This window comes from Vicia villosa, linkage group LG1 (assembly GCF_029867415.1).
Source record: "Vicia villosa cultivar HV-30 ecotype Madison, WI linkage group LG1, Vvil1.0, whole genome shotgun sequence".
NCBI classification, from domain to species: domain Eukaryota; kingdom Viridiplantae; phylum Streptophyta; class Magnoliopsida; order Fabales; family Fabaceae; genus Vicia; species Vicia villosa.
The window spans coordinates 80,495,050-80,517,159 of record NC_081180.1 but is presented as its reverse complement, the minus strand read 5'-3'; the positions used below and the strand labels follow the sequence as shown (position 1 = coordinate 80,517,159).

General features: G+C 32.3%; 1 protein-coding gene and 1 non-coding gene across 2 annotated transcripts; both read right to left on the bottom strand.

Moving 5' to 3' along the window:
- Nucleotides 1-7,620: 7,620 nt before the first annotated feature.
- On the bottom strand, nucleotides 7,621-8,149 carry LOC131610578 (histone H4). The gene has a single exon (XM_058882555.1). The coding sequence runs from the start codon at nucleotides 8,073-8,075 to the stop codon at nucleotides 7,764-7,766; it is 312 nt and encodes a 103-aa protein (XP_058738538.1). The 5' UTR covers nucleotides 8,076-8,149; the 3' UTR covers nucleotides 7,621-7,763.
- Nucleotides 8,150-15,137: 6,988 nt separating this feature from the next.
- On the bottom strand, nucleotides 15,138-15,208 carry TRNAG-CCC (transfer RNA glycine (anticodon CCC)). Its single transcript has one exon. It is a non-coding gene; the product is annotated as a tRNA-Gly (tRNA).
- Nucleotides 15,209-22,110: the final 6,902 nt, after the last annotated feature.

Sequence of the window (22,110 nt, the reverse complement as noted above, 5' to 3'; positions counted from 1 at the left end):
GTCCATTTGGAATAGCTAAAAATTTAATTTAATAAACATGCATAAGCAAGTAAATAAACAAATAGCTTCTAACCTTGCAATCGGGGTGAATGTTTCTTCAAAGTCGATTCCTTCTTCTTTATTATAACCTTGAGCCACCAATCTTGCTTTATTTCGAACAGTTATATCATTCTCGTCAAGTTTGTTCTTAAGCACCCATATGATACATATGATGTGTTTATCACTTCTATGAACAAGTTCCCAAACTTGATTCCTTTTGAATTCATTTAAATCCTCTTACATAGCAATTATCCATTGATCATCTACTAAGGCTTCATCAATCTTTGAGGGTTCTATTTGTGAAACGAATGCCATGTTCAAGCAAACATCTTTGAGATTTAGTCTTGTTGTAACTCCTTGACTTATATCACCAATAACTTTATCCATTGGATGATCACGATGGGTTCTCCATTCTTGAGGAAGACCACTTTGAATTGTCTCTTGTTGTGAAACTTCTTCCTTTTGGTGTTCCGGTCGATTCATATGGTTGTCTTTGGAAACTTATTTCAAAGGTATTTCTAAATTTTCATCATCATCATAAACAATTATATCCTCCTTAGAGGTGTTAGATTCATCAAAGAAAACATGCATAAATTCTCTAATAGTTAAAGTTCTTTCATTATAAATTCTATATCCTTTACTAGTGAGGGAATAACCTAGAAATATACCTTCTTCAGATTTCTTGTCAAACTCACTTAGATTGTCTTTATTATTGTTGAGGACAAAGCACTTGCATCAAAGTGAGCAATGTTTGGCTTTCTTCCTTTGAATAGATCATATGGATTTTTTTCAGAATTGGTCTTTTAATAACCTGATTACTTACATAACATGTCGTGCTAACCGCATTCGCCCAAAATTACTTTGGTAGATTTGAATCGCTAAGCATTGTTCTTGAAAGTTCTACTAAGGATCTATTATTTCTTTCCACCACTCCATTTTGTTGTGGAGTCCTGCTGAAAATTATGGAAGATACCATGTTCTTCACAATATTCTTCAAACAATGCATTTTGGAACTCTCCACCATGGTCACTTCTAATTGATGCTATCTTTAATGATTTTTCATTTTGAATTTGATTTGCATATTTATTGAATGCTTTGACAACGTCACTTTTCTGCACAGGAAACAAAGACCAAGAATGTATAGAAAAATCATCGACAATAACTAAGGCATATACATTACCTTTAAAGCTTCTTGTTCTTGATGGACCAAACAAGTCCATGTGCAAAAATTGAAGTGGCCTTGTTGTAGATACCATATTCTTTGGCTTGAAAGTTGATTTTATTTGCTTTCCCTTTTGACAAGCATCACATAATTTATCTTTGACAAACTTTATCTTTGGTAAACCAATGACTAGATCACGTTTGGCTAATTTATTTAAATGTTTTATATGAATATGGGTTGCCATTTTATGCCAAAGCCATGCTTCATTACTGTTTACCATAAGATATTTTACTTTCAAAGATAAATCATCTAAAGATATCATAAAAAAAATTGTTAATTCTTTTACCTTTGAGTTTTACCTCATGAGTGGCTTCATCTTTAATCAAACATTCATCTTTGGTAAATTTGATCATGTAGCCTTTGATATAAAGGTGGTTTATGCTAAAAAGATTATGCTTTAGTCCTTCAACATAAAGTAGATCTTTAATGGATGTGAAATGTGGTGCTCCAACTTTGCCAATGCCAAGAATTTTTCCTTTGTTGTTGTCTCCATAAGTGACAAAACCCTTGGCCTTAAGCACTAGATTTGAAAATTGGCTCCCATCATATGCTTCGAACAACCAATATCAAGATACCACATATTTGTAGTGTTTTTCAAGCATGCCTTCAAAAAAAATTAGGTTTTTTTAGGTATCCAATGTGCCTTGGGTCCTTCATAATTTTTTTCTTTCTTAACCCACACATAATTCCCACTTGCCACACTAAAGTTTCTCACTTAGCAAACATTAGGTGTATGACCACTTATACCACAATAAAAACAAGAAGGAACAAAATTACTTTTATATCTAGGCACGTAAGATTTATTTTTAGGAAATCTTTTCTTAGGGTGATTATGAACTCTTTGTGTGTGTTTCACTTTCTCTTTGTTTGAATGGTCACTTGCCTTAACAAAGATAGTTTTAATAGTACTTGGTTTATCAGTTTTAGAATAACCAATTCTACTTTTATCATTAGAGTATCTTTGTTGACTAAGGACATTGTCCAATCCAACTTGTCCTTTTTTCATATCTTTCTAGAACTCTTTTTAATTGGAAAATTTGAAAAGAAAGTGAATCACATTCTTTGCATGAAAAATTTTGTTTTTCATTATCAATATATTGTTTTCTCAACTTCTAAATCCTTTTGCATGGTATCAATCTTTTCTTAAAGAGATTTGATTTGTTTCTCTTGTGTTGATATCGTTTTACACAAAAATTTACATTCATTAAGTAATTTGTTTATAGCACCTTGACCATTATTATCAAGAGAGGGAAATTCACTACTAACCTTTTCAAATTCATCATCAGAATGATGTGATGCCAATGCAAGATTTACATATTCCTTGCTTTCTGAATCGAAAGATGAACTCACTTTATTACCATCCCATGCAATGTAAGCTCTTTTAGGCTTTGACTCCTTTCTTATTTTGAAACTTTTTTTGCAAGTTTTGGACAATCCGACTTTATGTGTCCTTGTTTCCCACATTCATAGCAAGTCACATCTTGTGTTGAAGTGGAGGCTTCTGTTAGAATCCTATTTGTGCATATTTTGTTCATAGATTTTGTGGTATTTCTTAACTCTTTCACCAAGTTTTGATTCATTTTAGTGTAATAGTATGTAAATAAATAACATTTTTTTAGATTGTACATAAGTTTAGTTTTATGACTTTTATTTACCTTTTATATAGGTATTGGCTATTTTGGCAAGCTTAGAATGAAAAGACTTTGATGTAATAAGCTTGGAAGGAGGTTTGGAGACTCAAAGAAGAAGAATTGTATCAGAAGGTCCGCTAAGCGGACCATAAACGCGCTTATGCTTCCAAGTTCATCACCCCGCTTGAAGCGAGGCTTGGCAGAAGCGAAATCTAAAGTTGAGTCCGCTTAGCAGACCCCCTCCACTCAGCGGATGCTGAAGACAAAATAGATATTTTGGGATGTCCGCTTAGCGGGCCTACTTTTTGGTCACTTGTGTTTAGGCACTTTAACATGATATTTTGTGGTTCTTATCATTTTTTAACACAACACACTTTTTACAACAAGTTAGGGCAAGAGAAAGGAGAAGAGAAAAAAACATTTTCAAGTGAATCTTCAAGATTTCAAAGCATCTTCCTTCATCTTTCTTTGAGTTTGATGCTACCAAATCTTGTTTTGTTGCTTGTTGTTGAAGCTCCATGGCTATGGAGAGCTAAGTTTCATCTTGTGTCAAGATTAGAAGTAGCTAGTTTGTAAATATGTACTTTCTTTGATCTGTTGTATATGAACTTGGTTGATGATTAATATATGCTGAATATCTTGTTATTTATGTTATATTTGTTGTTTTGGATCACTATTGAGAGATATGTTTCAAATCTTGACCTAAAGGATATTCATCTATTAATAAACAAACTCTAGAGATAGATTTGTGAGTTCATAATCACTTGTATCAAGCTTTTAAGATTATCATGTTGATTGTCAGCATGAGAGATCATCTGACGGTAATATGATAATAATCACAATATTGCTTTAGAGATAAACGGTATTGAGAGGATACGTGGTTGTATTAATTATTAATCGGTTCATATACATGATTATTAGAATACATATGAAGCAAACTAATGAACACTAATCTTTACATTTTATGTCACCAAACTTTGAATCAACCTTAACTCAAATTACACTAAACTGTAGAACGGCGGTAGTATCGCATCAATCCCTGAGGAAACGATAAAGGAAATACTTATCATATATTCTAACAACTTCATTCTTTTTAAAGAACTTCTTCTTTTGCACAAATTAGTACTATTATTTTTATTGCTGAATAATATACCTAACATTTTTACAAGAAGCACGAAGTTCTTGTATTCTACCTGATTATCTTCTTTTTCAACTTTAGAAGTACTTTAGAAAATTTTTGGTTTATTTGATGAAGGTAATTATTTTTTTGGTTTACGGTGAAGTTATGAAAGTAAAGAGTGCAGAAAAATAAAGAACGCAAGGATATATCCTGGTTCCCCTCACAATCCGAGAGTACTCTCATCCCCTTTTAAACCGAAAGAGATTTCACTATTGTTAGGACTTGTACAAGACTTAACATAATCAACAAGGACAATTCTCTTGTGATTAACCAAATTGATATGAGAACAATCCTCTCAAGATCAATTCTCTTGCTTCCAACAAACCTGGACAGCAAGGTACACCAACAAAATATGAAAAAGAAATTAAGGAATGAAGTTGATGAATATATATATATATATATATATATATATATATATACATATATATATATATACATATATATATATATACATATATATATATATATATATATATATATATATATATATATATATATATATATATATATATATATATATATATATACATATATATATATATACATATAAATCACTAGGATTGATCTTCTCTTTCAAGCAAACAATTAACAATGATATTTTAGTTCTCAAGTGTTTATGAATGAATGAGAAATATTTCTGAATTTATATGAAACAATGTGCAGACAATTTCTCAATGAAATTTCAAGTATGCAAAACACTTGTATGAAAATATGTGAGAAACTGATGGTAAATTATAACGAAAGAGGTGTAGCATTGAGAACTGATGTGTATGATATTTATATGAGTATCTTACCATTTAAAAAGGGTATAAAATGATTAAACAATGCAATGGTCAAAGTTTTATAATTGAATTTTGTTTGGATCAGAAAAAGAATGAAAAAGTCTCATTGGTTTAGTGGTAACCGGCTACTTGAAACGAGGTAATCGATTACTCTGAAACGATGCCTTAAAAAATTTCAAATTTATGTCCAAGTAACCGGTTAATTGGATGAAGTAACCGGCTACTTCATCTAAAACAAGCCAAAAACGAAAAACACATAGACACTTCCAGTTTATGGTAACTGGTTACTCTATCTCAGGTAATCAGTTACTCTGAAGAAAAAGGTGGAAAAAACTTTATGCAAAATACTTATGATCAATGGCACTAAGAGATTTTTAAGGTAATGCATATGAATGAATGAAAGGTGTTTTTTTAACATTAGAATATGTCAATGCTTAAAGTTTAACTAGTACCAATTTGAGTTTGAAAATCAATCAATTAAAACTAATCTTCACCAAAGTTGTTATCTTGATCCAATGCCATAGTTCTTTTGCTTATCCTTTTTATATTCATGAAAATGTGTTGACTTCATCAAAACATATAATTGGAAAGGCTTGACTTTACAATAACCTTCCTGCTACCATCACCGTCAGTAAGGGTCATATCAGATTCATAGACCCCGACAACATTAGAAGTCAAAGGCTTTTTCAACAACTCAACATTGAAATTTGGGATTTCTTTTGATGATCCATGATCCACCTCTTATACTAGACAACCATACACCACCTCTTGGAAGTAATCTAGCTCATTCATATCCAAATTAGGGTAAAGACACAAAGCATGAGCCTTGGCCTTTTCGAAACCCAAATCCCCGAACATCAAGTCATTCATGTGCTCGTCTTTAACTTCAGCCAACATGCGGTTGAAATGTTCTTGGGATTCTTTCTCGGCTTGGGTGAGTTTCCCATTATAATTATTTTACGTGGATTCCTTAACACTCATCAATAAATCACGCTCTTTCTTAAGGGACTTAGTTTCTTTTTCTAGTGAAGTGATATTTCGTTGAGGGTAAAGACACAACATCCTTAAGCGCTTCGCCCCCTTTTTAGGCCTCACGCTTGGGGGGTTGTGTACATCCCTTCGTTTTGGCAATAAAGATATGACACCCTTAAGTGCTTTGCCCCATTGGGTCTCATGCTATGAGGTTGTGTACATCCCATCGTTTAGGCGGTAAGGATATGACACCCTTAAGCACTTCGCCCACTTGGGCCTTACGCTTTGGAGGTTATGTATATCCCGAATAAAACAACACGGGATTGGGCGAGGTCTCACGGGTATTCTCACCACCATTCGTCGGGCTCTGTGCTCTTTCTCGACGTTGGATGGGAATTGCATCATATTTGAATGTCTTAAAGAACATTTAAAGACGTGATGTCACAAGATCCAAATATAATCTCAAATTACGCAACAGTTGAACATCAACTTTAAAGACCATTTGTCGATTACCATCCTTCAAGAAGGCGAGTAAAATAAGCTGACATCAGCTGAAGACAAAGACAACCAATATCCAAATGATACATATAAGTTACCCACTGTGACTATTTTGGTCCTATCTAGCCAATTTCAGAGGAGTTATCAAATTATTGTTCTTTGCAGGAACTGTCACAATATTTTTTGGACTACTCAAATACTAAAATTAATAATTGTTATAATAGTATGAATTACATTATTAAGTTATTTTTTATTTACTATTAGTTTCTATACTTCATAAAAAGTAAAACTAAAATATTTATATATTATCAGTTTGACTCAAGTTGGACTTTTAAACATTGAATCCATGTCTATCTTGATTCAATGTTCGATTCAATTTTGATTATCTTGCTAATAATAACTTACTCTTAGAAGTTTGTTCGCCATTGTCTCATACAATATAACCACCTTATATGCCGACATTTAGCTTTAGGGTTGTTTCATTCTCAACTAAATATGACATGAATTTTCTCATCAAATGATAACTGTTAGTGATGAAAACAAGATAAAATTGGAGGGTTAGAGGTTGAGTGGTAACCAATGAAAAAGCTAAGAGAAGTTTTGAATTGAAACCCTAATTGATACTTAAAAAAAAAAACATATTCAATTATTTTAAGTAAAGAGAGATGATATTTATACACCTAAAATTAGGTGTCAACGAGGTGACTTTTTATAATTTCATAGTACATTTATAATTTCATAGTATATTAGCGTATTTTTGATATCCAGACAATATATAAGATGAAAAGTAAGAGAGATAGAGACATTAGTATCCATTAACATACAATGTCTAATACTTGCATTCAACTAACACTACTCTTACATAAATTAAATTAGTAAGAACAAAAAATCTGGTGAATACTTCGTAGCATTACACCAATATATTAAATTTGATTTCAGATTAAGTATTATTGATACTGTATTTTTTTTAAACAGAGCATACAAAGTTTAAGCAAAATCCATCACCAATTAGAAAACAACTCGGAGAAAGCAGTTTTGGCTAATTCATTTTAAGAGAATCAATTCCATCATAACTTATTTAATGTGTGTTCTTCAAAATCATAACACGAAGGGTTGATTCTAAACCAAAAGAATGAGTCCCACCCACACCGGTTCTAGTGAATGGAAATGATAAGCTAACATTGACTAATCCGAATCTCAACCTCAATTTCTTTATTCAATTTTAACTACAGATTCAAATTAAGCACCACGCAATTAAAAAACAGTAACAAACGATAACAAGAATTGAAAAAAAAGTTGAAAATTCAAATCACCCATTAATAACTCTGAGAATAGCAAAAACCATTGCCAATGCTAAAACCCAGTAATATTACACACTACTTATCAACACGAGATTCAAAATACAAGAAACCCTAATTAACATTCCAATCCCTAATTTTCTAACCCCCAAATCCATAAAGAGTCCTCCCCTGTCTCTTAAGAGCATAAACAACATCCATCGCAGTAACAGTCTTACGGCGAGCATGCTCTGTATAGGTAACAGCATCACGAATCACGTTCTCAAGAAAGATCTTGAGAACACCGCGAGTTTCCTCATAAATTAAACCGCTGATACGTTTCACTCCACCACGTCTTGCGAGACGACGAATTGCAGGCTTTGTTATTCCCTGGATGTTGTCTCTGAGAACCTTACGGTGTCGTTTGGCTCCTCCCTTTCCGAGACCCTTTCCTCCCTTGCCTCTTCCAGACATGGCTGAAATTTCTTGTGTTTTTTCTCTCTTTCTTTGCGATTGAGCTGATGCGAATGAGAAGGTGAATGCTTTGATGTTAGAGAAAGGAAAATTCGGAATGTATATAGGTATGAGTAGGTGATTTTGACCGTTGGATTTGTAAGGATCCGTGTGAGAGGGGAAGTTGAAAGATGGAGCGTTGGATTTAACTTGCTTGGTTTTGATTGGTGGAAAGATTGTAGAGCGGATTGATGAGGTGTAAATTTATTTTTGTGAAATGAACCCGCCAACAATTTCATTGTGGTTGAATGAATGAAAGTAATAATCCCACTTGAAAATGTAGCTGCGCTTTTGTTATTTAGGATTTCAATTTTGTCAATTTTTTTTTTCACCATTTTCCCTTCTCCCATGCCCCTAGTAAAATATTAAAAATGTTTTATATTTTTTTAGATATCGTCCAACACACATATTTTTGACAAAACTTTTATTATATTTAATTTTAGATATTGTTCTTGTAAAACACTTTTGATTATTTTTCGGAAGAAGATTTCGGCGATGTTACACAGGAGTTTGTGGTTTATAGCTATAAGGATTTGAGCAGCACAGCTGATGCGAACTCAAGATAAAAATGTGTCTTGCTTGTACCTCAGTTGGGAACCCTATTTATAGTTGCTGGAGTCATTATTGCTTTCATTGATGAAGAAACTTTGGATTCCCTCCATAATGAGCGAATCGTCATAACTCCTGTCATTTTGATCCTTTAAAGAACTGTAACTTCCATAACGGTGGGGCGGTTACGGCCGGCTTTGGTGGAATGTTGAAGGTCTCTTTGTAACGTTCGAACACCGGTATATGGAGCCCTAAGCAATGCAAACATTGTGGTCGGTGACCCTTTGGAGTCATTGGTTCTTCCATGGCTAGGAAAGAAGAGGATACATAGTTCTTCTGACAGCGACATGGTCTTGTTCCATGAGTGTTTGTTTACAAGAATATGACTTAAATTGCCTTTTTCTGAATATGAGTCAGTTTTTCTAAAACATTTAAAAGTTGTTCCTTTCCAGATTCACAAGGTGTCTTAGGCGTATATAAGAATCTTTCAACTGTGTGTCGAGTATAAATCTCGGAAGCCCTCTCTCAGTTTTTTTTCAATCTTTTTCGTCTGAGTCACACGTCCCCATATAACTTTCATAATTAAGGCTTCTTTAGCTTTAACCCGAGCATCCACTATTTTGGCTTATTTACTCAAGGCAGGGCGGTTTTTTGAAAAGTTTTCTCTTGGTGAAGTCATGCACCCCTACAACTCATTATGCTTTCTACTATATCCCTATCAATTCTCCTTAATACTGTCAGTTTTTATATCCAAAGTACTAGTCTAATATCTGTTAGAACAAGATTTGGTACTGCATTCAATCTTTAAGTTTTGATGATAACAATACATATATTTGTTATGCAATTTTGTACTCTAATGGTTTCTTAAGTGTGTAGATTCACTATTTTAGTTGATTAGGATTGTTGTCCAGAAAATCATCAGAATCAGCGTCATCACACATCAGAAGAACTATTCATCTCAATTCTGAAGTGACATAAGCAGTTCTGAAGAATGTTGAATAACTCATCAGAAAAAGGATTTACAAATGTTCTAAAGCTAAGCTACTTTTCTAGATCAAATTTCAGCTCAGATACACTTTTTTACTTCCAACTCAGAAATCAGAACGGGTCGTTCAGATAGGCTACTGCTTTCAACTCTAAAGACTTCTTTCTAGCTTTGAAGAATATTTTCTAGGGGTGCTCAAAACCAAACCAACCCAATAGAAAACCGCAAACCAAACCAAACCGAAACCGCAAAAAAACGCATTTGATTCGGATTAGTTTGGGTCATTTTTTAACAAAACCGCACGATTCGGTTCAGTTTGCGGTTTGTATTTTGTAAACCGAACCAAACCGAATCAAACCGCATTATGTTACAACCTAAATTTTACTTAACTCACATCCAACCCAAAATTAAACCTATTATACATTAGCGTTATGAATACGAACAATTTTCTCATCCTTACACATATAATTTCAGTCCCGATCTTCTCAAATCTCTAATAACATTATTTCACCTTCTTTGCTACATACATCTTCCATCTTCTTCTATAATCTTTACTCTCCTATATTCTTTCTTTTTCACCTTCTCATTTTTATGTAAATGTTCCGTATTTCAGTTTCATTTTTATCGCGCATCTTCTTCTCTAATCTCTCAACATTTTTTCTTTTTCTTTTTCACCTTCACTAATCTTTCGTCTCTTCTATTTTTTTTTCATTATAATAATTTTATATTGTTTTATGCTATTATTTTATGTTTAATATTCCACTTTTGTCTAATTTAATTTTTACATATTACATGGAAAATTGTTGTCAAAATATGACGAGTTTTGTTGTTATTTGTTAGTGTATGAATGTCTAAATATAAAATTGTGTTGTCATATATATGTGTATGTATGGCTCAATAAAATATTTGTAAAAAACCGAACCAATCGAACCGAACCAAACCGCATTAGTTTGGTTTGGTTTGGTTAGGATTTTTTTTAAAAGTCAACCGAACCAAACCAAACCGCACTATTTTTTCTCTTGCGGTTCGGATGATTTTTTTCGTCAAAACCGCCCAAACCGCACCGCGAGCACCCCTAATATTTTCTCTTGGAACTTCTATGTTACATGATCTCTTTATTGCTCTCTCTACTTCATATAAGAAATACATCTAAAAAAGAATAATGATCAGAAACTTGCAATAGAAGCAATATGGTATAACAGTACATCACCTTTTCCATTATTGCATAACGTATTGTACGATTCCATCTTAGGTGTGCTCTTTGTTCCCCGTGACTTTTTGGAGCCATTACACCAAGGAAAGTTACGTCATGTCCTCTCTCAATGATCATCTTTTCCATGAGACAATTTATATGAGACACTATGCTTTGAAGAAGCTGCCAATTCATGAAGAACAAAAACGTTGTTAAGCTATATTTTCAAACTCAGCAGAAGAAATTCAAAACTAAAAAGAGAAAGAAATATCTTAGAGAAACTGTACAAAACACTCCATTATGGGAAATCTAGTTTCTAATAATCTCTATAACACAAAAGTTTTTCCTCATTATATTGTGCTAACATCTGAGCTTAAGAGTTTATGTTTCAATCTGCTTTTTAGAAGCAATATCTTGTAAACATTACCATTTGTAAATCTGTTGAGATTTGTATTCCTCAAGTGACTAGGTTGTTAGTCTATATACTTGAAAGGACTAAGGTGTCTTTCTATACTCTTAGAGGTTGTTTGTAATATTTCAAGATTAGTGGATTAAGTCATTTTCTAAGGCGAAATCACCTTGACGAGTGGATAGGATTAGCCTTTTCTAAGGGGAACCTGTATAACCAAACATGTTTTTTTTCTTCTCCCTCTTAACTATCTTATTGACTTTGTGAATAGTTTTTCTAAGAAGAAAAGTTTTTAGAAAATCCAATTCAAACCTTCATTTCTTGTGTTTTCTCTACCTTTAAGATCCACTTTAACTGGGGTGTTGACTCCTATTGTACCTAGTTGAGTTTTCTTTCTCCGAGTGAGGTAACAATGAAAGAGGACATGCAATCTTGATTTTAAGGACTTGGAAATGAGGACGGGTTCAGTCCCAATGAGGGGCCTCCATTTGAAGTGAGGAAAAGGCGAATTAATACTTGCTTTATCTTGAGTGCAGTTGATTTTGAGGAGGGGAAGTAGATCTTTGGAGAGAGCAGAATCTTTTTTTTAGATGCATAATTGCGTTTTATAGATAGCATGGAAAAAATAAGCAAGTTGGAAATTTTTCATAGCCTTATCGATGCCTAAGGCATTCGGGCTATGGTGAACATTGGGGTTTCCTCTTATGCCTCCACTCCTGCTCCAGTATTTTCTCCTACTCGTTCTCTGGAAGCTTTTGCTTTTGCACGCAAGATGGATCTCGTGGATTTTACACCCGTTTTGACAATGGAGTAACTAACACCCCCTCCTGAGGGATGAGGAACAACAATCCCCCTACCCTTATTTTAATGGTTGGTTTAACGTTAAGACTCATTAAGAAAAATTATTGTTTAAGGAAGAGCTTTCTTAATTGAACCACCATTATTTTTTGTTTTGGTCCAATTGTATGAATTTTATGTATCTGATATCATTCCTCGCCAAGTAATGTATTAATAGGTATTTAATGTTGTATCTAGTTTCGCATGGACGTACATTAAAAGCTTAGAAGCCAAAGTATCACTAGAGTTCTTATAAAAAGTATGAAATAATATTTATTATAAGTTTATCATTTTGACTGCCCTCACAATCCTAAAGTAGAAAGGGACTATTCACTCATGATAACGAGAAACACGTACATAATGAAAAATATACATAAATAAACTAATTGATAATAAGATTAAGAAATAACATAACTGGATTGCAAAGAAAATTAAAGTTAAAAAAATGTTTTATTCATCTCAAATAAAGCAAAAAAAAATGCAGAACTTTTATAGAGAATTATAAAAATGTGAAGTGTCAAGAATGTCGTGGAGAGTATACATAGATTAAGTTAGACTTGTTTATATAGCCTAAGCACCTAGTAATGAGTAATAATTCATAATATGCCTTGGATATTCTATACATAACTTACAAGATGCAAAACAATCTAAAAAAACGAAACAACAAAACAGAAAAGAAAAAAAAAACAAGGGTGGGTATGCCGTAAATAATGCTCCATGTTTTCGTACCAAAAAAAACTTCAAAAAAAAGTTTAAGAGAATTATAGTTTGATCGTGATTCTCGTCGTTGTTTAGATGAAAACCTTGATTTTTCATTCTTGAATACCATAGACCATTAAGGGATTGTCGTAATTCTCATTGTTTTGTGCCAAACTTACTTCATTCTTCCTTAGTTTTTTCAGACATTTAGGCATCTCTCTGCTTATGCCTTATTTCTCTTGAATATGGGCTTTGAACCTTTATTCCTCTTCATAATCTTAAAACACCACATAAACTAAAAAATGGACGTAAAATAATAATAAAAACAAAGCAAAATCATAATTAAGACGATATAATAAAAAAATTAAAGGCGATAAAAAAAACAACTTATAACTTGTCCCCCGTCATAATCTCTCTTTGAATCAATTTCATGAGAAATCGTCTAATTTCATCAAAAACCAAAAATATCACCCTTGAATTTCTCTCTCTGACTTTAAATTTCAAAATAATTAAAAAAGTTCACTTAACCTATCTAAAACCAACACATTTATTTCTCTCTCTTCATTCTCTTTCATTTTGCTAAAATTTCTGAAACGTCTGGCGAGATACTAAGTTTTGGGAATAATGATGCTAAACTATTTATAAACATTGATATCGTCAGGCGCTTCGCTACTCTCTTATAAAAAAAAACTTCACTCTGAGAGATGCTTTATTTTTTACGCATATGATGGATAGTTGAGATTAACTAACGACATAGGTTGCGTCATAACTTAGTTAGAAAATAGAAGAGCTTATGCAAACATCTTTTCTTATAGGAAGAAATAAAATGTTATGTATGATATGAGTATTAAAATGTGTGGCATCACACCCTTGATTAATCATAGATGTTTTAAGAATTGAAGTATGACATGAGTATATATAGGAAGAGATGTGTTACATAAATAAATGATCAATAGTAAAATGGAAAAAACAAAGTGCTAAATAAAAATGTGCATCCAAAGAATCAAACCCTGGTCAGTATCGTGGGAGGGTACTTTGATACCACTGCACCAGATGTGCTTCATGTTAATGTAAAGTCACATATATTATTCATTACATTGATTTTTTTATATGAAAGAAAATATCTAAAATCCATATGAACTTTGAATCTTTCCTAAATAACTAGATCATTTAGCTATAAAATATTATATCACCATCTCTAGTTTGATCATTCTCATTTGAATTGCGACTCCCCTGATATGATTTTCAAGTTTCAGCAAAATTATTTTCATTATGTAAATGTCAGTGCATTTTGTTTTTATTCTTAAGCTAGTAATGATTTAATCCATAAAACTTCATTTTTGCTGTAATTTTACTTTAAATTCATTTTTTGTTTGATGTAGTTTAATTTACGTATAAGAATGATTTATTTGAAATGTGTTGTGTAATGTTGTTGTATTTAAATACATAATCTTATTGACCTCATTGATTTGTGTTTTGTTGACACATGTTTAATAAATGTTTCTTTTTTGTTTTTTTATGAAGAGACGTAAGCAATACTTAAGCAGTTATGTCTATTAATATTTCATATATCATAATATATTAAGAATCATACTATATGAGGTTTTTCATATTGTACAGAAGTGTTTCCTGCAATAAATGTGTACTCGCAAATAGTATATTATATGTAACCTCGTCGGAGTAAAAATAGTGAAGCCTCTATCGTATATGACTTGTGAAATAAATTCCCATTCCTTCGTTCTTCGTTAGTCTTTTAATACTCGAGTCCCTTCAATCTTGTTTTTATGATCTCGGTCTTTATGGTCAATAATTATGTTGTCTCATTGTTTGTGTGTGATCTTTATGGCTATTAATGACATTGTCTTCTTGTTTGAGCTTGATATTTTTGACCATTAACGACTTTGTCTTCTTGTTTATGAATGGAGAGTTCAGTCAATATGACTTGAGATCGACATGAGTTCGCCTAAGCCACCTTGAGTCCTCTCAATGGGATCAGTGTGCTCTAGCCATAAAGGTCAGATATCCATTTATGCTAAGGTGACTGAAACCATTACAGATATACCATTACAAAATGTATGTCATTATTGTTTAAAACACACTACAATACTTAAACATAGTATTAATCTTTATGATTTAAAACTTATAATGACATTATTTTGTATTTTATAATGCAATGTCATTATTTTACACAGTAAGTATTAATGTTTATGATTTAAAATACACTTAAATACCTAAGAATGAACACAATATAAACTATTAATCTCCCAAGGATAAGCATTTTTCAAGCAAAAAACTGAATATTTTTTTTTAATTATATCATTTCTTATGCAAAAAAAAAGTGCTAAAGAAAAATGCGCATCCAGGGAATCGAACCCTGGTCAGTACCGTGGGAGGGTACTATGATACCACTACACCAGATGCGCTTCATGTTAATAAAGAGTCATGTTTATTATTTATTACATGGATTTTCTATATCAAAGAAATAATCTAAAATCACTACAACCTTCGAATCCTTCCTAAATAACAACATCATATGGTTAGCAAATATCGATATCAACATTTGTATTTCGATAATTCGCACTTCCTTTTCCTTTGAATTTTGACTCCCCCGATGTGAATTTGCATTTTAATAAAAGTTAGTTTCTTTTTCTAAATGTTGGTTCATTTTGTGTTTTTTCCTAGTCTAGTAATGATTTAATTCACAAAACTTCATTTTTGCTGCAGTTTTACTTTGAATCATATTTTTGTTTGTTATAGTTTAATTTAAAAATAAGAATGATTTATTTGTATTTTAATGCATAATCCTATTGGCACCATTGATTTACATTTTACTAACACATGTTTAGTAAATGTTTCATTTTATTTTATTTTAATATAGAGACTTATGCAATGCTTAATCAATTGTAATTATTAATATTTCCTAATTACTAATATATCTCGATATATTAAGAATTACATGTTATGAGATTTTTCATATTATAAGAAGTGTTTCATGCAATAAATGTGTACTCGCAAAAAGTACATTGTATATAACCTTGATGTAAAAACATTGAAGCCTTCATTGTATATGATCTATTAAATTAATTCCCATGCATTCGTTCTTCACATGTCTTCTTATATATGTGTCTTGTTTAAATGATATTGGTCATTATGGTCAATAATTGTGTTATCTTATTGTCTCTGTGATCTTTATGGAGATTATTGTCATTGTCTTCTTGCTCGAACTTGCTATTTATGGTCATTACCAACCTTGTCTTCTTAATTGTAAATAACGAGTTCAATCGACGTGACTTCAGATCGACGTGAGTTTGCATATGCCAATTTTAGTCCTCTTCATGGGCTTGACGTACTATATCCCTAAAAGCCCGAAGTCCATTAAGTGTGATATCTTCTTTTGTCACAAAATGCCCATGTCATACCTATGCTTCATGATATTTCTTCACTTAATTAAAATCGTGCTTTACATGTAAAGATATACAATAACTTATCTCATGCTTGCTTATCATTTCCTTTCATAAATATTTATCTCTTAAATGCATATGCTATACTTAGGAAAAAATATAAAGTTATATGATGTCTTAAAATTAAACAGGTTTGCATATCTATTGCATCTTTTACCCGCCTTTTTGATTATGACAAAGGGGAGGTAGTATACTCTCACGAGGAGGGTATGTGTTCTATCTAAATCAGGGAGAGTATTATCACTCCAATATATATTGTTTTGTTTCTTTTATCATCTTTCTTGAGAGATACGTTGTCATCATCAAAAAGGAGGAGAATGTGGAACTTTGTTTTGCAGGTAATAGACCTTAAATAAAGATCCGTATCTGAAGTTTTGATGACGATAATGCATGAGGATCTATATGTGCTTGCATTGCAGATGAGGACTCAAGATTAAATTTCCTATAAATTAGATACTATCTAGCATGAAGTCTTGAAGCCTCTTTGAGGAAAGGTATGAAAGCTCTCTAGGTCTTGTCTGTCTGTCTGAGTGAACCAAGTGTTGTAAGATTAAATAAGTAACTTAAAAATTCTAAGGCATCTCTCTCACACATACACACACACACACACGCATGCTAAAAAGCTTTTTTTAATCAAAATCAAACTATTTCAAAAATGCCTTAAAATTATACCAAATGACCTAAGAGCCGAAGAAATGACTTAAGAGAAAAATTTGGCCTATTTAATCAATTGTCTAATCGATTAGATCTATCCAAATTTATGCTCTAAGACATTTGATCAGTGCCTTAAAGATGTATAGTGGCTCTATATCATAACCTTCCATTTTGGGGATCATGACAATCATATTTAGATAATCCAATCGATTAGACCAATTGATTAAATAATTAATTAGGCCCATGGATCTTTTCCTTTGTGAGTGATTTCAACTACTATATAAAAGGGTGACTTCCTCCTTTGAAATCACGCCACTTTTCGACGTTTTCATATTTGTTTAGAATTTATCTCTATACTTTTTTCTCCTTCTCTCACTAGAAAATTATTTCTTCACTTTTGGTTGCCTAAGTGCTTTTGAGTGAAACTTTATTTGTGAGGAGAATATTTTTCTAAGTGGTTGTGCTGGTCGTTTATATTCTTAAGGGTGTGATATCTTTAAGAGATTGTGTATTGGTTCTTGAGATAAACCATAAATCTCTGTTATTAGTTTATTAATCTTCATGGAAAAAGCTTTGTTTTGGTTAAAGAGATCAGCCACAAATTTCTAACAGTCTCGATAGAATAAGTTGGGGTAAAATCCTTCTATATGTTTGGGATAAGATTGTTTAAATTCAAATATCATATTGTATTAAGGTTCGTGGGGTTAACTGATAAAAGCTAACAAGTTATAGTGAAAAATCTCAAGAAGACCTTTTGGACTGAACTAGACCAATGCCCGGCTAAATCTGAATAACTCTCTGGTGCAAAATTTCTATACTTATCATATTTAATTTTCTAAAATTCATTTTATTTAATCTACTTCCGTTACGCTGTAATACGGTGAACTGACTTTATTTTTAATATGCAACAATGTTGCGGTGAGCATGAGTCGCCACCGACTTTTATTTTGTCCAATTTTAGGAAAGGTAAAAAGTACAGAAAAAGACCTTTTTGAAAAAGAAACGGGCTCGGGGGGTAAGTTATGAAAAGGGAAGGTGCAAGCACCCTTTTCATCCGTAGTTATCTACGGGCTCTTAACTTGCTTAACTCATGTTTTGTTTGTTTTGAATTAAAAAAAAGTATAAGGACTTTAGCGTAAATGCGTAGCCTTAGTTTTTTGAAATGATATTGAAAAGATATTTTTTATTGAGCTAGGCAGTTTAAGAGCACTACCCTATTTAACTGGTCTTTTTCTGTAAGTTTTAAAGTTCCCAGGACTATCCATACTATATAGGAGTAGGTAGTCCTTGTTTATATTGGACGTGCGGGTCATCGAAGGGTCATCAAGTGGTCGTAGAAGGCAACTTATGAGGATACTTTAGCATTTCGAAGGGACTATCATCATTTAATCAAAGGCAACATCGAGGGACAAGATCATTTTTACCGTAGGCAACTCGAAGGGTCTATGATCTTTTATGATGATTTTTATTCGTAGGTAACCCTGCTAAGAGTATCCTCACATTCGAGGGACATGACCGTTTAATTTGTAAGGCAACAAAGAGGGGCGTACCCTAGAGGTGAGTGTGTTCGGCAATCACGTGTGTTAGATTCAATTATTTATTATCTTGAGTTTAGGTTAGCTAGCGTTCAATTGATCTTGCCATACAAGCCTATTAACATACATCTAAGCAGTTATAAGGTGCAGAAAATAAAGGCAGAAATTAAACCTAAGCTATTACATGGCTTCGGGATGGGGGTACAATAAAAACCTTGTGGGAAATAAAGCGCGGAAAGTATAAGGATTAAATGTACAAAATTGAGTAAAATTGCAAACGTCCATGAGAGAGAGAGTCTGATGCCTCAATGATAGTAATGCCTCGCAAAACGAGAAAATGTTAGTGATGGATATATACAATTACGCATTAGAAATGATAAAAATTAGTAACAAGTAATTACCATTAAGAAAAATAAAATTTAAACATATCAAATTCTAAAAAAAGACTAATTAAAATGTTTTTATTTTTTTTTATAATTAAAATTAAACTTAAAAAACATGTGTTTGTATTTTTATTTATTAAAGGAAAAAAATAACTAATAGAATATAATTTTGGTTTTTTAATAATATGACAAATGAAATCAAAATTCTAAGATAATAAACTATTTTTGAGGTTTTTATATTATTTAATAGCAGACTAAGTTAAACAACCAAAATTTAATTTATACATTACTTTTTATTAAATTATATTAGTTTTAAAAGACAAAAACTAACTAGAAATAAATCTCTTAATCTAACATTAGTAAGAAAAATTGAAGAGAAACAAATAGAAGGGACTTGGGGCGGTGCATCTCTATTTCATCAGCATGACCAATTCAAAAAATTTCATCCAGAATCTCAAGGCCACTAGATCACTGACATGTGGCAGGGTATTATTAAAAGATAGAAACCTTAACAACATTTACCATACATAAAATTCTAAACGTGAAACACAAACACAATTTCTTTTCATCTCTGCATCTCTTCCCTTCTACATTTCAGAAGACACAAACATTCAAATACTTTTTTTTTACTAAACACAAACATTCAAATACTTAATCTTGCAAAAGGGTGAAATAAGTGGAACGAGTCTACCTGCTTGAGCTAGGAGGTCGACGATCTGTGAGGTGGTTCTCGCGTCGGGGAGGAAACAGAGCCGTGGTGGTTCTGGATGGCCGGAGTTAGAGAACCCGCGCGTGGCCAAGCGGTTGGATCGACGGTGGTTGTGTTGCCGTGTTGATGTGGATTCCGCGTGTGAACGGTGGAAGGGCAAACATTTGTCTTTGCGGTTGCATCAAGGAGGACGCGGTGTCGACACGGTGGTGAATCGGCGCGGGTGGACGACCTTGAGGCGCGGCGGAGCTGCTCCGATATCGTTTCTCCTTCTTTCTTTCCTGAAAAAAAACAAATAAGGCAATGGTGTAAATTAAAAAAAACTGATTTGTGGTTTATCATTTGAGATGCTGGTTATTGTTGTCTTTTGATATCAGATTTACAACAGATTTGATGGTGAGATATGGTTATGAGGGATTGGTTTTCATGGTTAAAGTTTTGTTTATGAGTGAGGTTAATGGTTGTCATGGAGAAAGTTTAGATTGACGGCATGAAAGGTGATGTTGTTTAGTTTTGGTTCATGTGATATTTTTAGATTAGTGGTGAATAAGGGTTTTTGTCGGTGGCAGACTGTTAGGTGAGAGAGAGACGATAAGGTTCTTGTTTTTCGTAAGTTTTGAGAAAGTGTCTCTATTTGTATTAGAATTTTAGGTTAAATTAAAATAGAAATTAGTTAAGACAAAATCAGTAATTAAATAACTAAGTTAAACATCAAAATATTTGTTTTTATTTTTTTTCTAAAAATAGGAAAATCAAATCAAAACTTTAATGTAACTTGAATTTGAATAAAAAACTACCATATATATTTTTTATAATTTTTTGAGTTATTTTATGCATAAGAATTTGAAAAAAGTTAAAATAACAAAATTTCAAAAATAACTAAAATAAAAAACGAAAATTAATATTAAATTATTAAAAAAACTAATTTTTGTGATTTTTGATTAATTTGTGATAAAAAGTGCATAAATCATAAAATAAAATTATTTAAAAAAATAAAATAAATAAAAAACGAAAAATTAAAAAGAAAATATATTTTTGTGATTTTTTTGGAATAAAAGTAAAGCTAATGTTAGAAACAAATAAAAGGAAAAAAAAAAGTTTAAAAAAATGGGATTCGAACCCAGGACCTTATACTTGCAAACCTTACTTCCTTACCAATTGGGCTATATTATTTGTTCGAAATAAAAAGCCAATTGAAAGTTTATGAAGCATTGTCCAACATTTTGCTATTTATTAAAATATAAATAATTTAAGGGTAAACTATTATATTTTAAAAATAGACTTTAAATCGAATATTTATAAAATTCAGGATGTCAATGTAAATGAATCCAAGATTTTATAAAAATCCAATTTTGAAAATAATTTCGAATTTTTTTTCTTTTTTTTTTGAAAATGTGGGCAAATTTTGGGGTATGACATACGCTTAATCACTCAAAAAACTTTACTAACGTGATCTTAATCGAGAAAGGGAAATTTAATCACGATTTTCAATCACCACAATTCACCGCCCTCTTGTGCTTGAGGTCACTTGTTCAACAACTTGTTGAGCAAAATTTCTTAGACATGTTGTGTGACATTTTGGCGCACGTACTGCTCAGTTTATGTTATATGATCGCTTCAACATCTGGTTAGAAAATCTTTTTCAATTCGAGTATGATCAAAAGATTACTTTTGGAAGAAGTTTGTTAATCCAAATTAATTTGGAAAAATATTTTATTAAATACAATCCATAATGGTTGAATAAGATTTAATTGTATATGATTTAGTTAAAATATTTGAATTTGATTTAATCAAAGAATATTTGATTGGATTTGCATGGAAGAAAATATTTAATTGGATATGCTTTGAAAGAAGATTTGATTCAGTTTTATTTAGTCCACAATTTTGATGAAATTGATATACAAAGATATTGAGTTAAGATATAATTAAACAAATATTCCATGAAGAGATTTAATTGGATTTGTTTTAATTATAATATATGAATTTGCACTTAATGAGAAGATCCCTGATCTCTATAGAAGATGACTTAAAGTGCGTTTTAGTTTTTGGAGAGTTTTTGTTATGAATCCTTTACTTGAGAAGTTATAATTGTTATTTATATCAAATAAAGTGAGTATTGGATTTGTTTAATGAAGATTCAAAATTGGTTGTATGAAGATTCACGAAATGCAAGATGCCAAGCACAATGTCCATGACTTCCTGTCTCGAACAGTTTGTTTGGAACATGTTCTGGCCTGGGCCGAGCAGGCCCAGCTCCTCTCACTAGTCGAGCAGGCCCAATTCATTGGGCCCATTTACTGGATAACCGTCAAGGAGTTATCCACGCGCGAAGACCACGCGTCACGCAGCGGGGGATTCGGTCAACCACCTCCGAACCCTACGCTATGATCATCCAGAACGTGGGTCACCTGCTGACTCAGCCCTAGCACAAGGACGTTTTGGCAGTTTCCTAGCACGTGGGCCTCCAATTAGATTCGGCCCAATTAGGAAACCTTGGCCCAGCGCTGGAGGCTATAAATACCCTCTCTCACCAGAGGGTCAGGTATTCTATTCCATTCTATTCACTCTTAACCCTCATTCTCT

Excerpts from the sequence above, each read along its gene's own strand:
- LOC131610578 (XM_058882555.1), bottom strand. The coding sequence starts at position 8,075 with ATGTCTGGAAGAGGCAAGGGAGGAAAGGGTCTCGGAAAGGGAGGAGCC.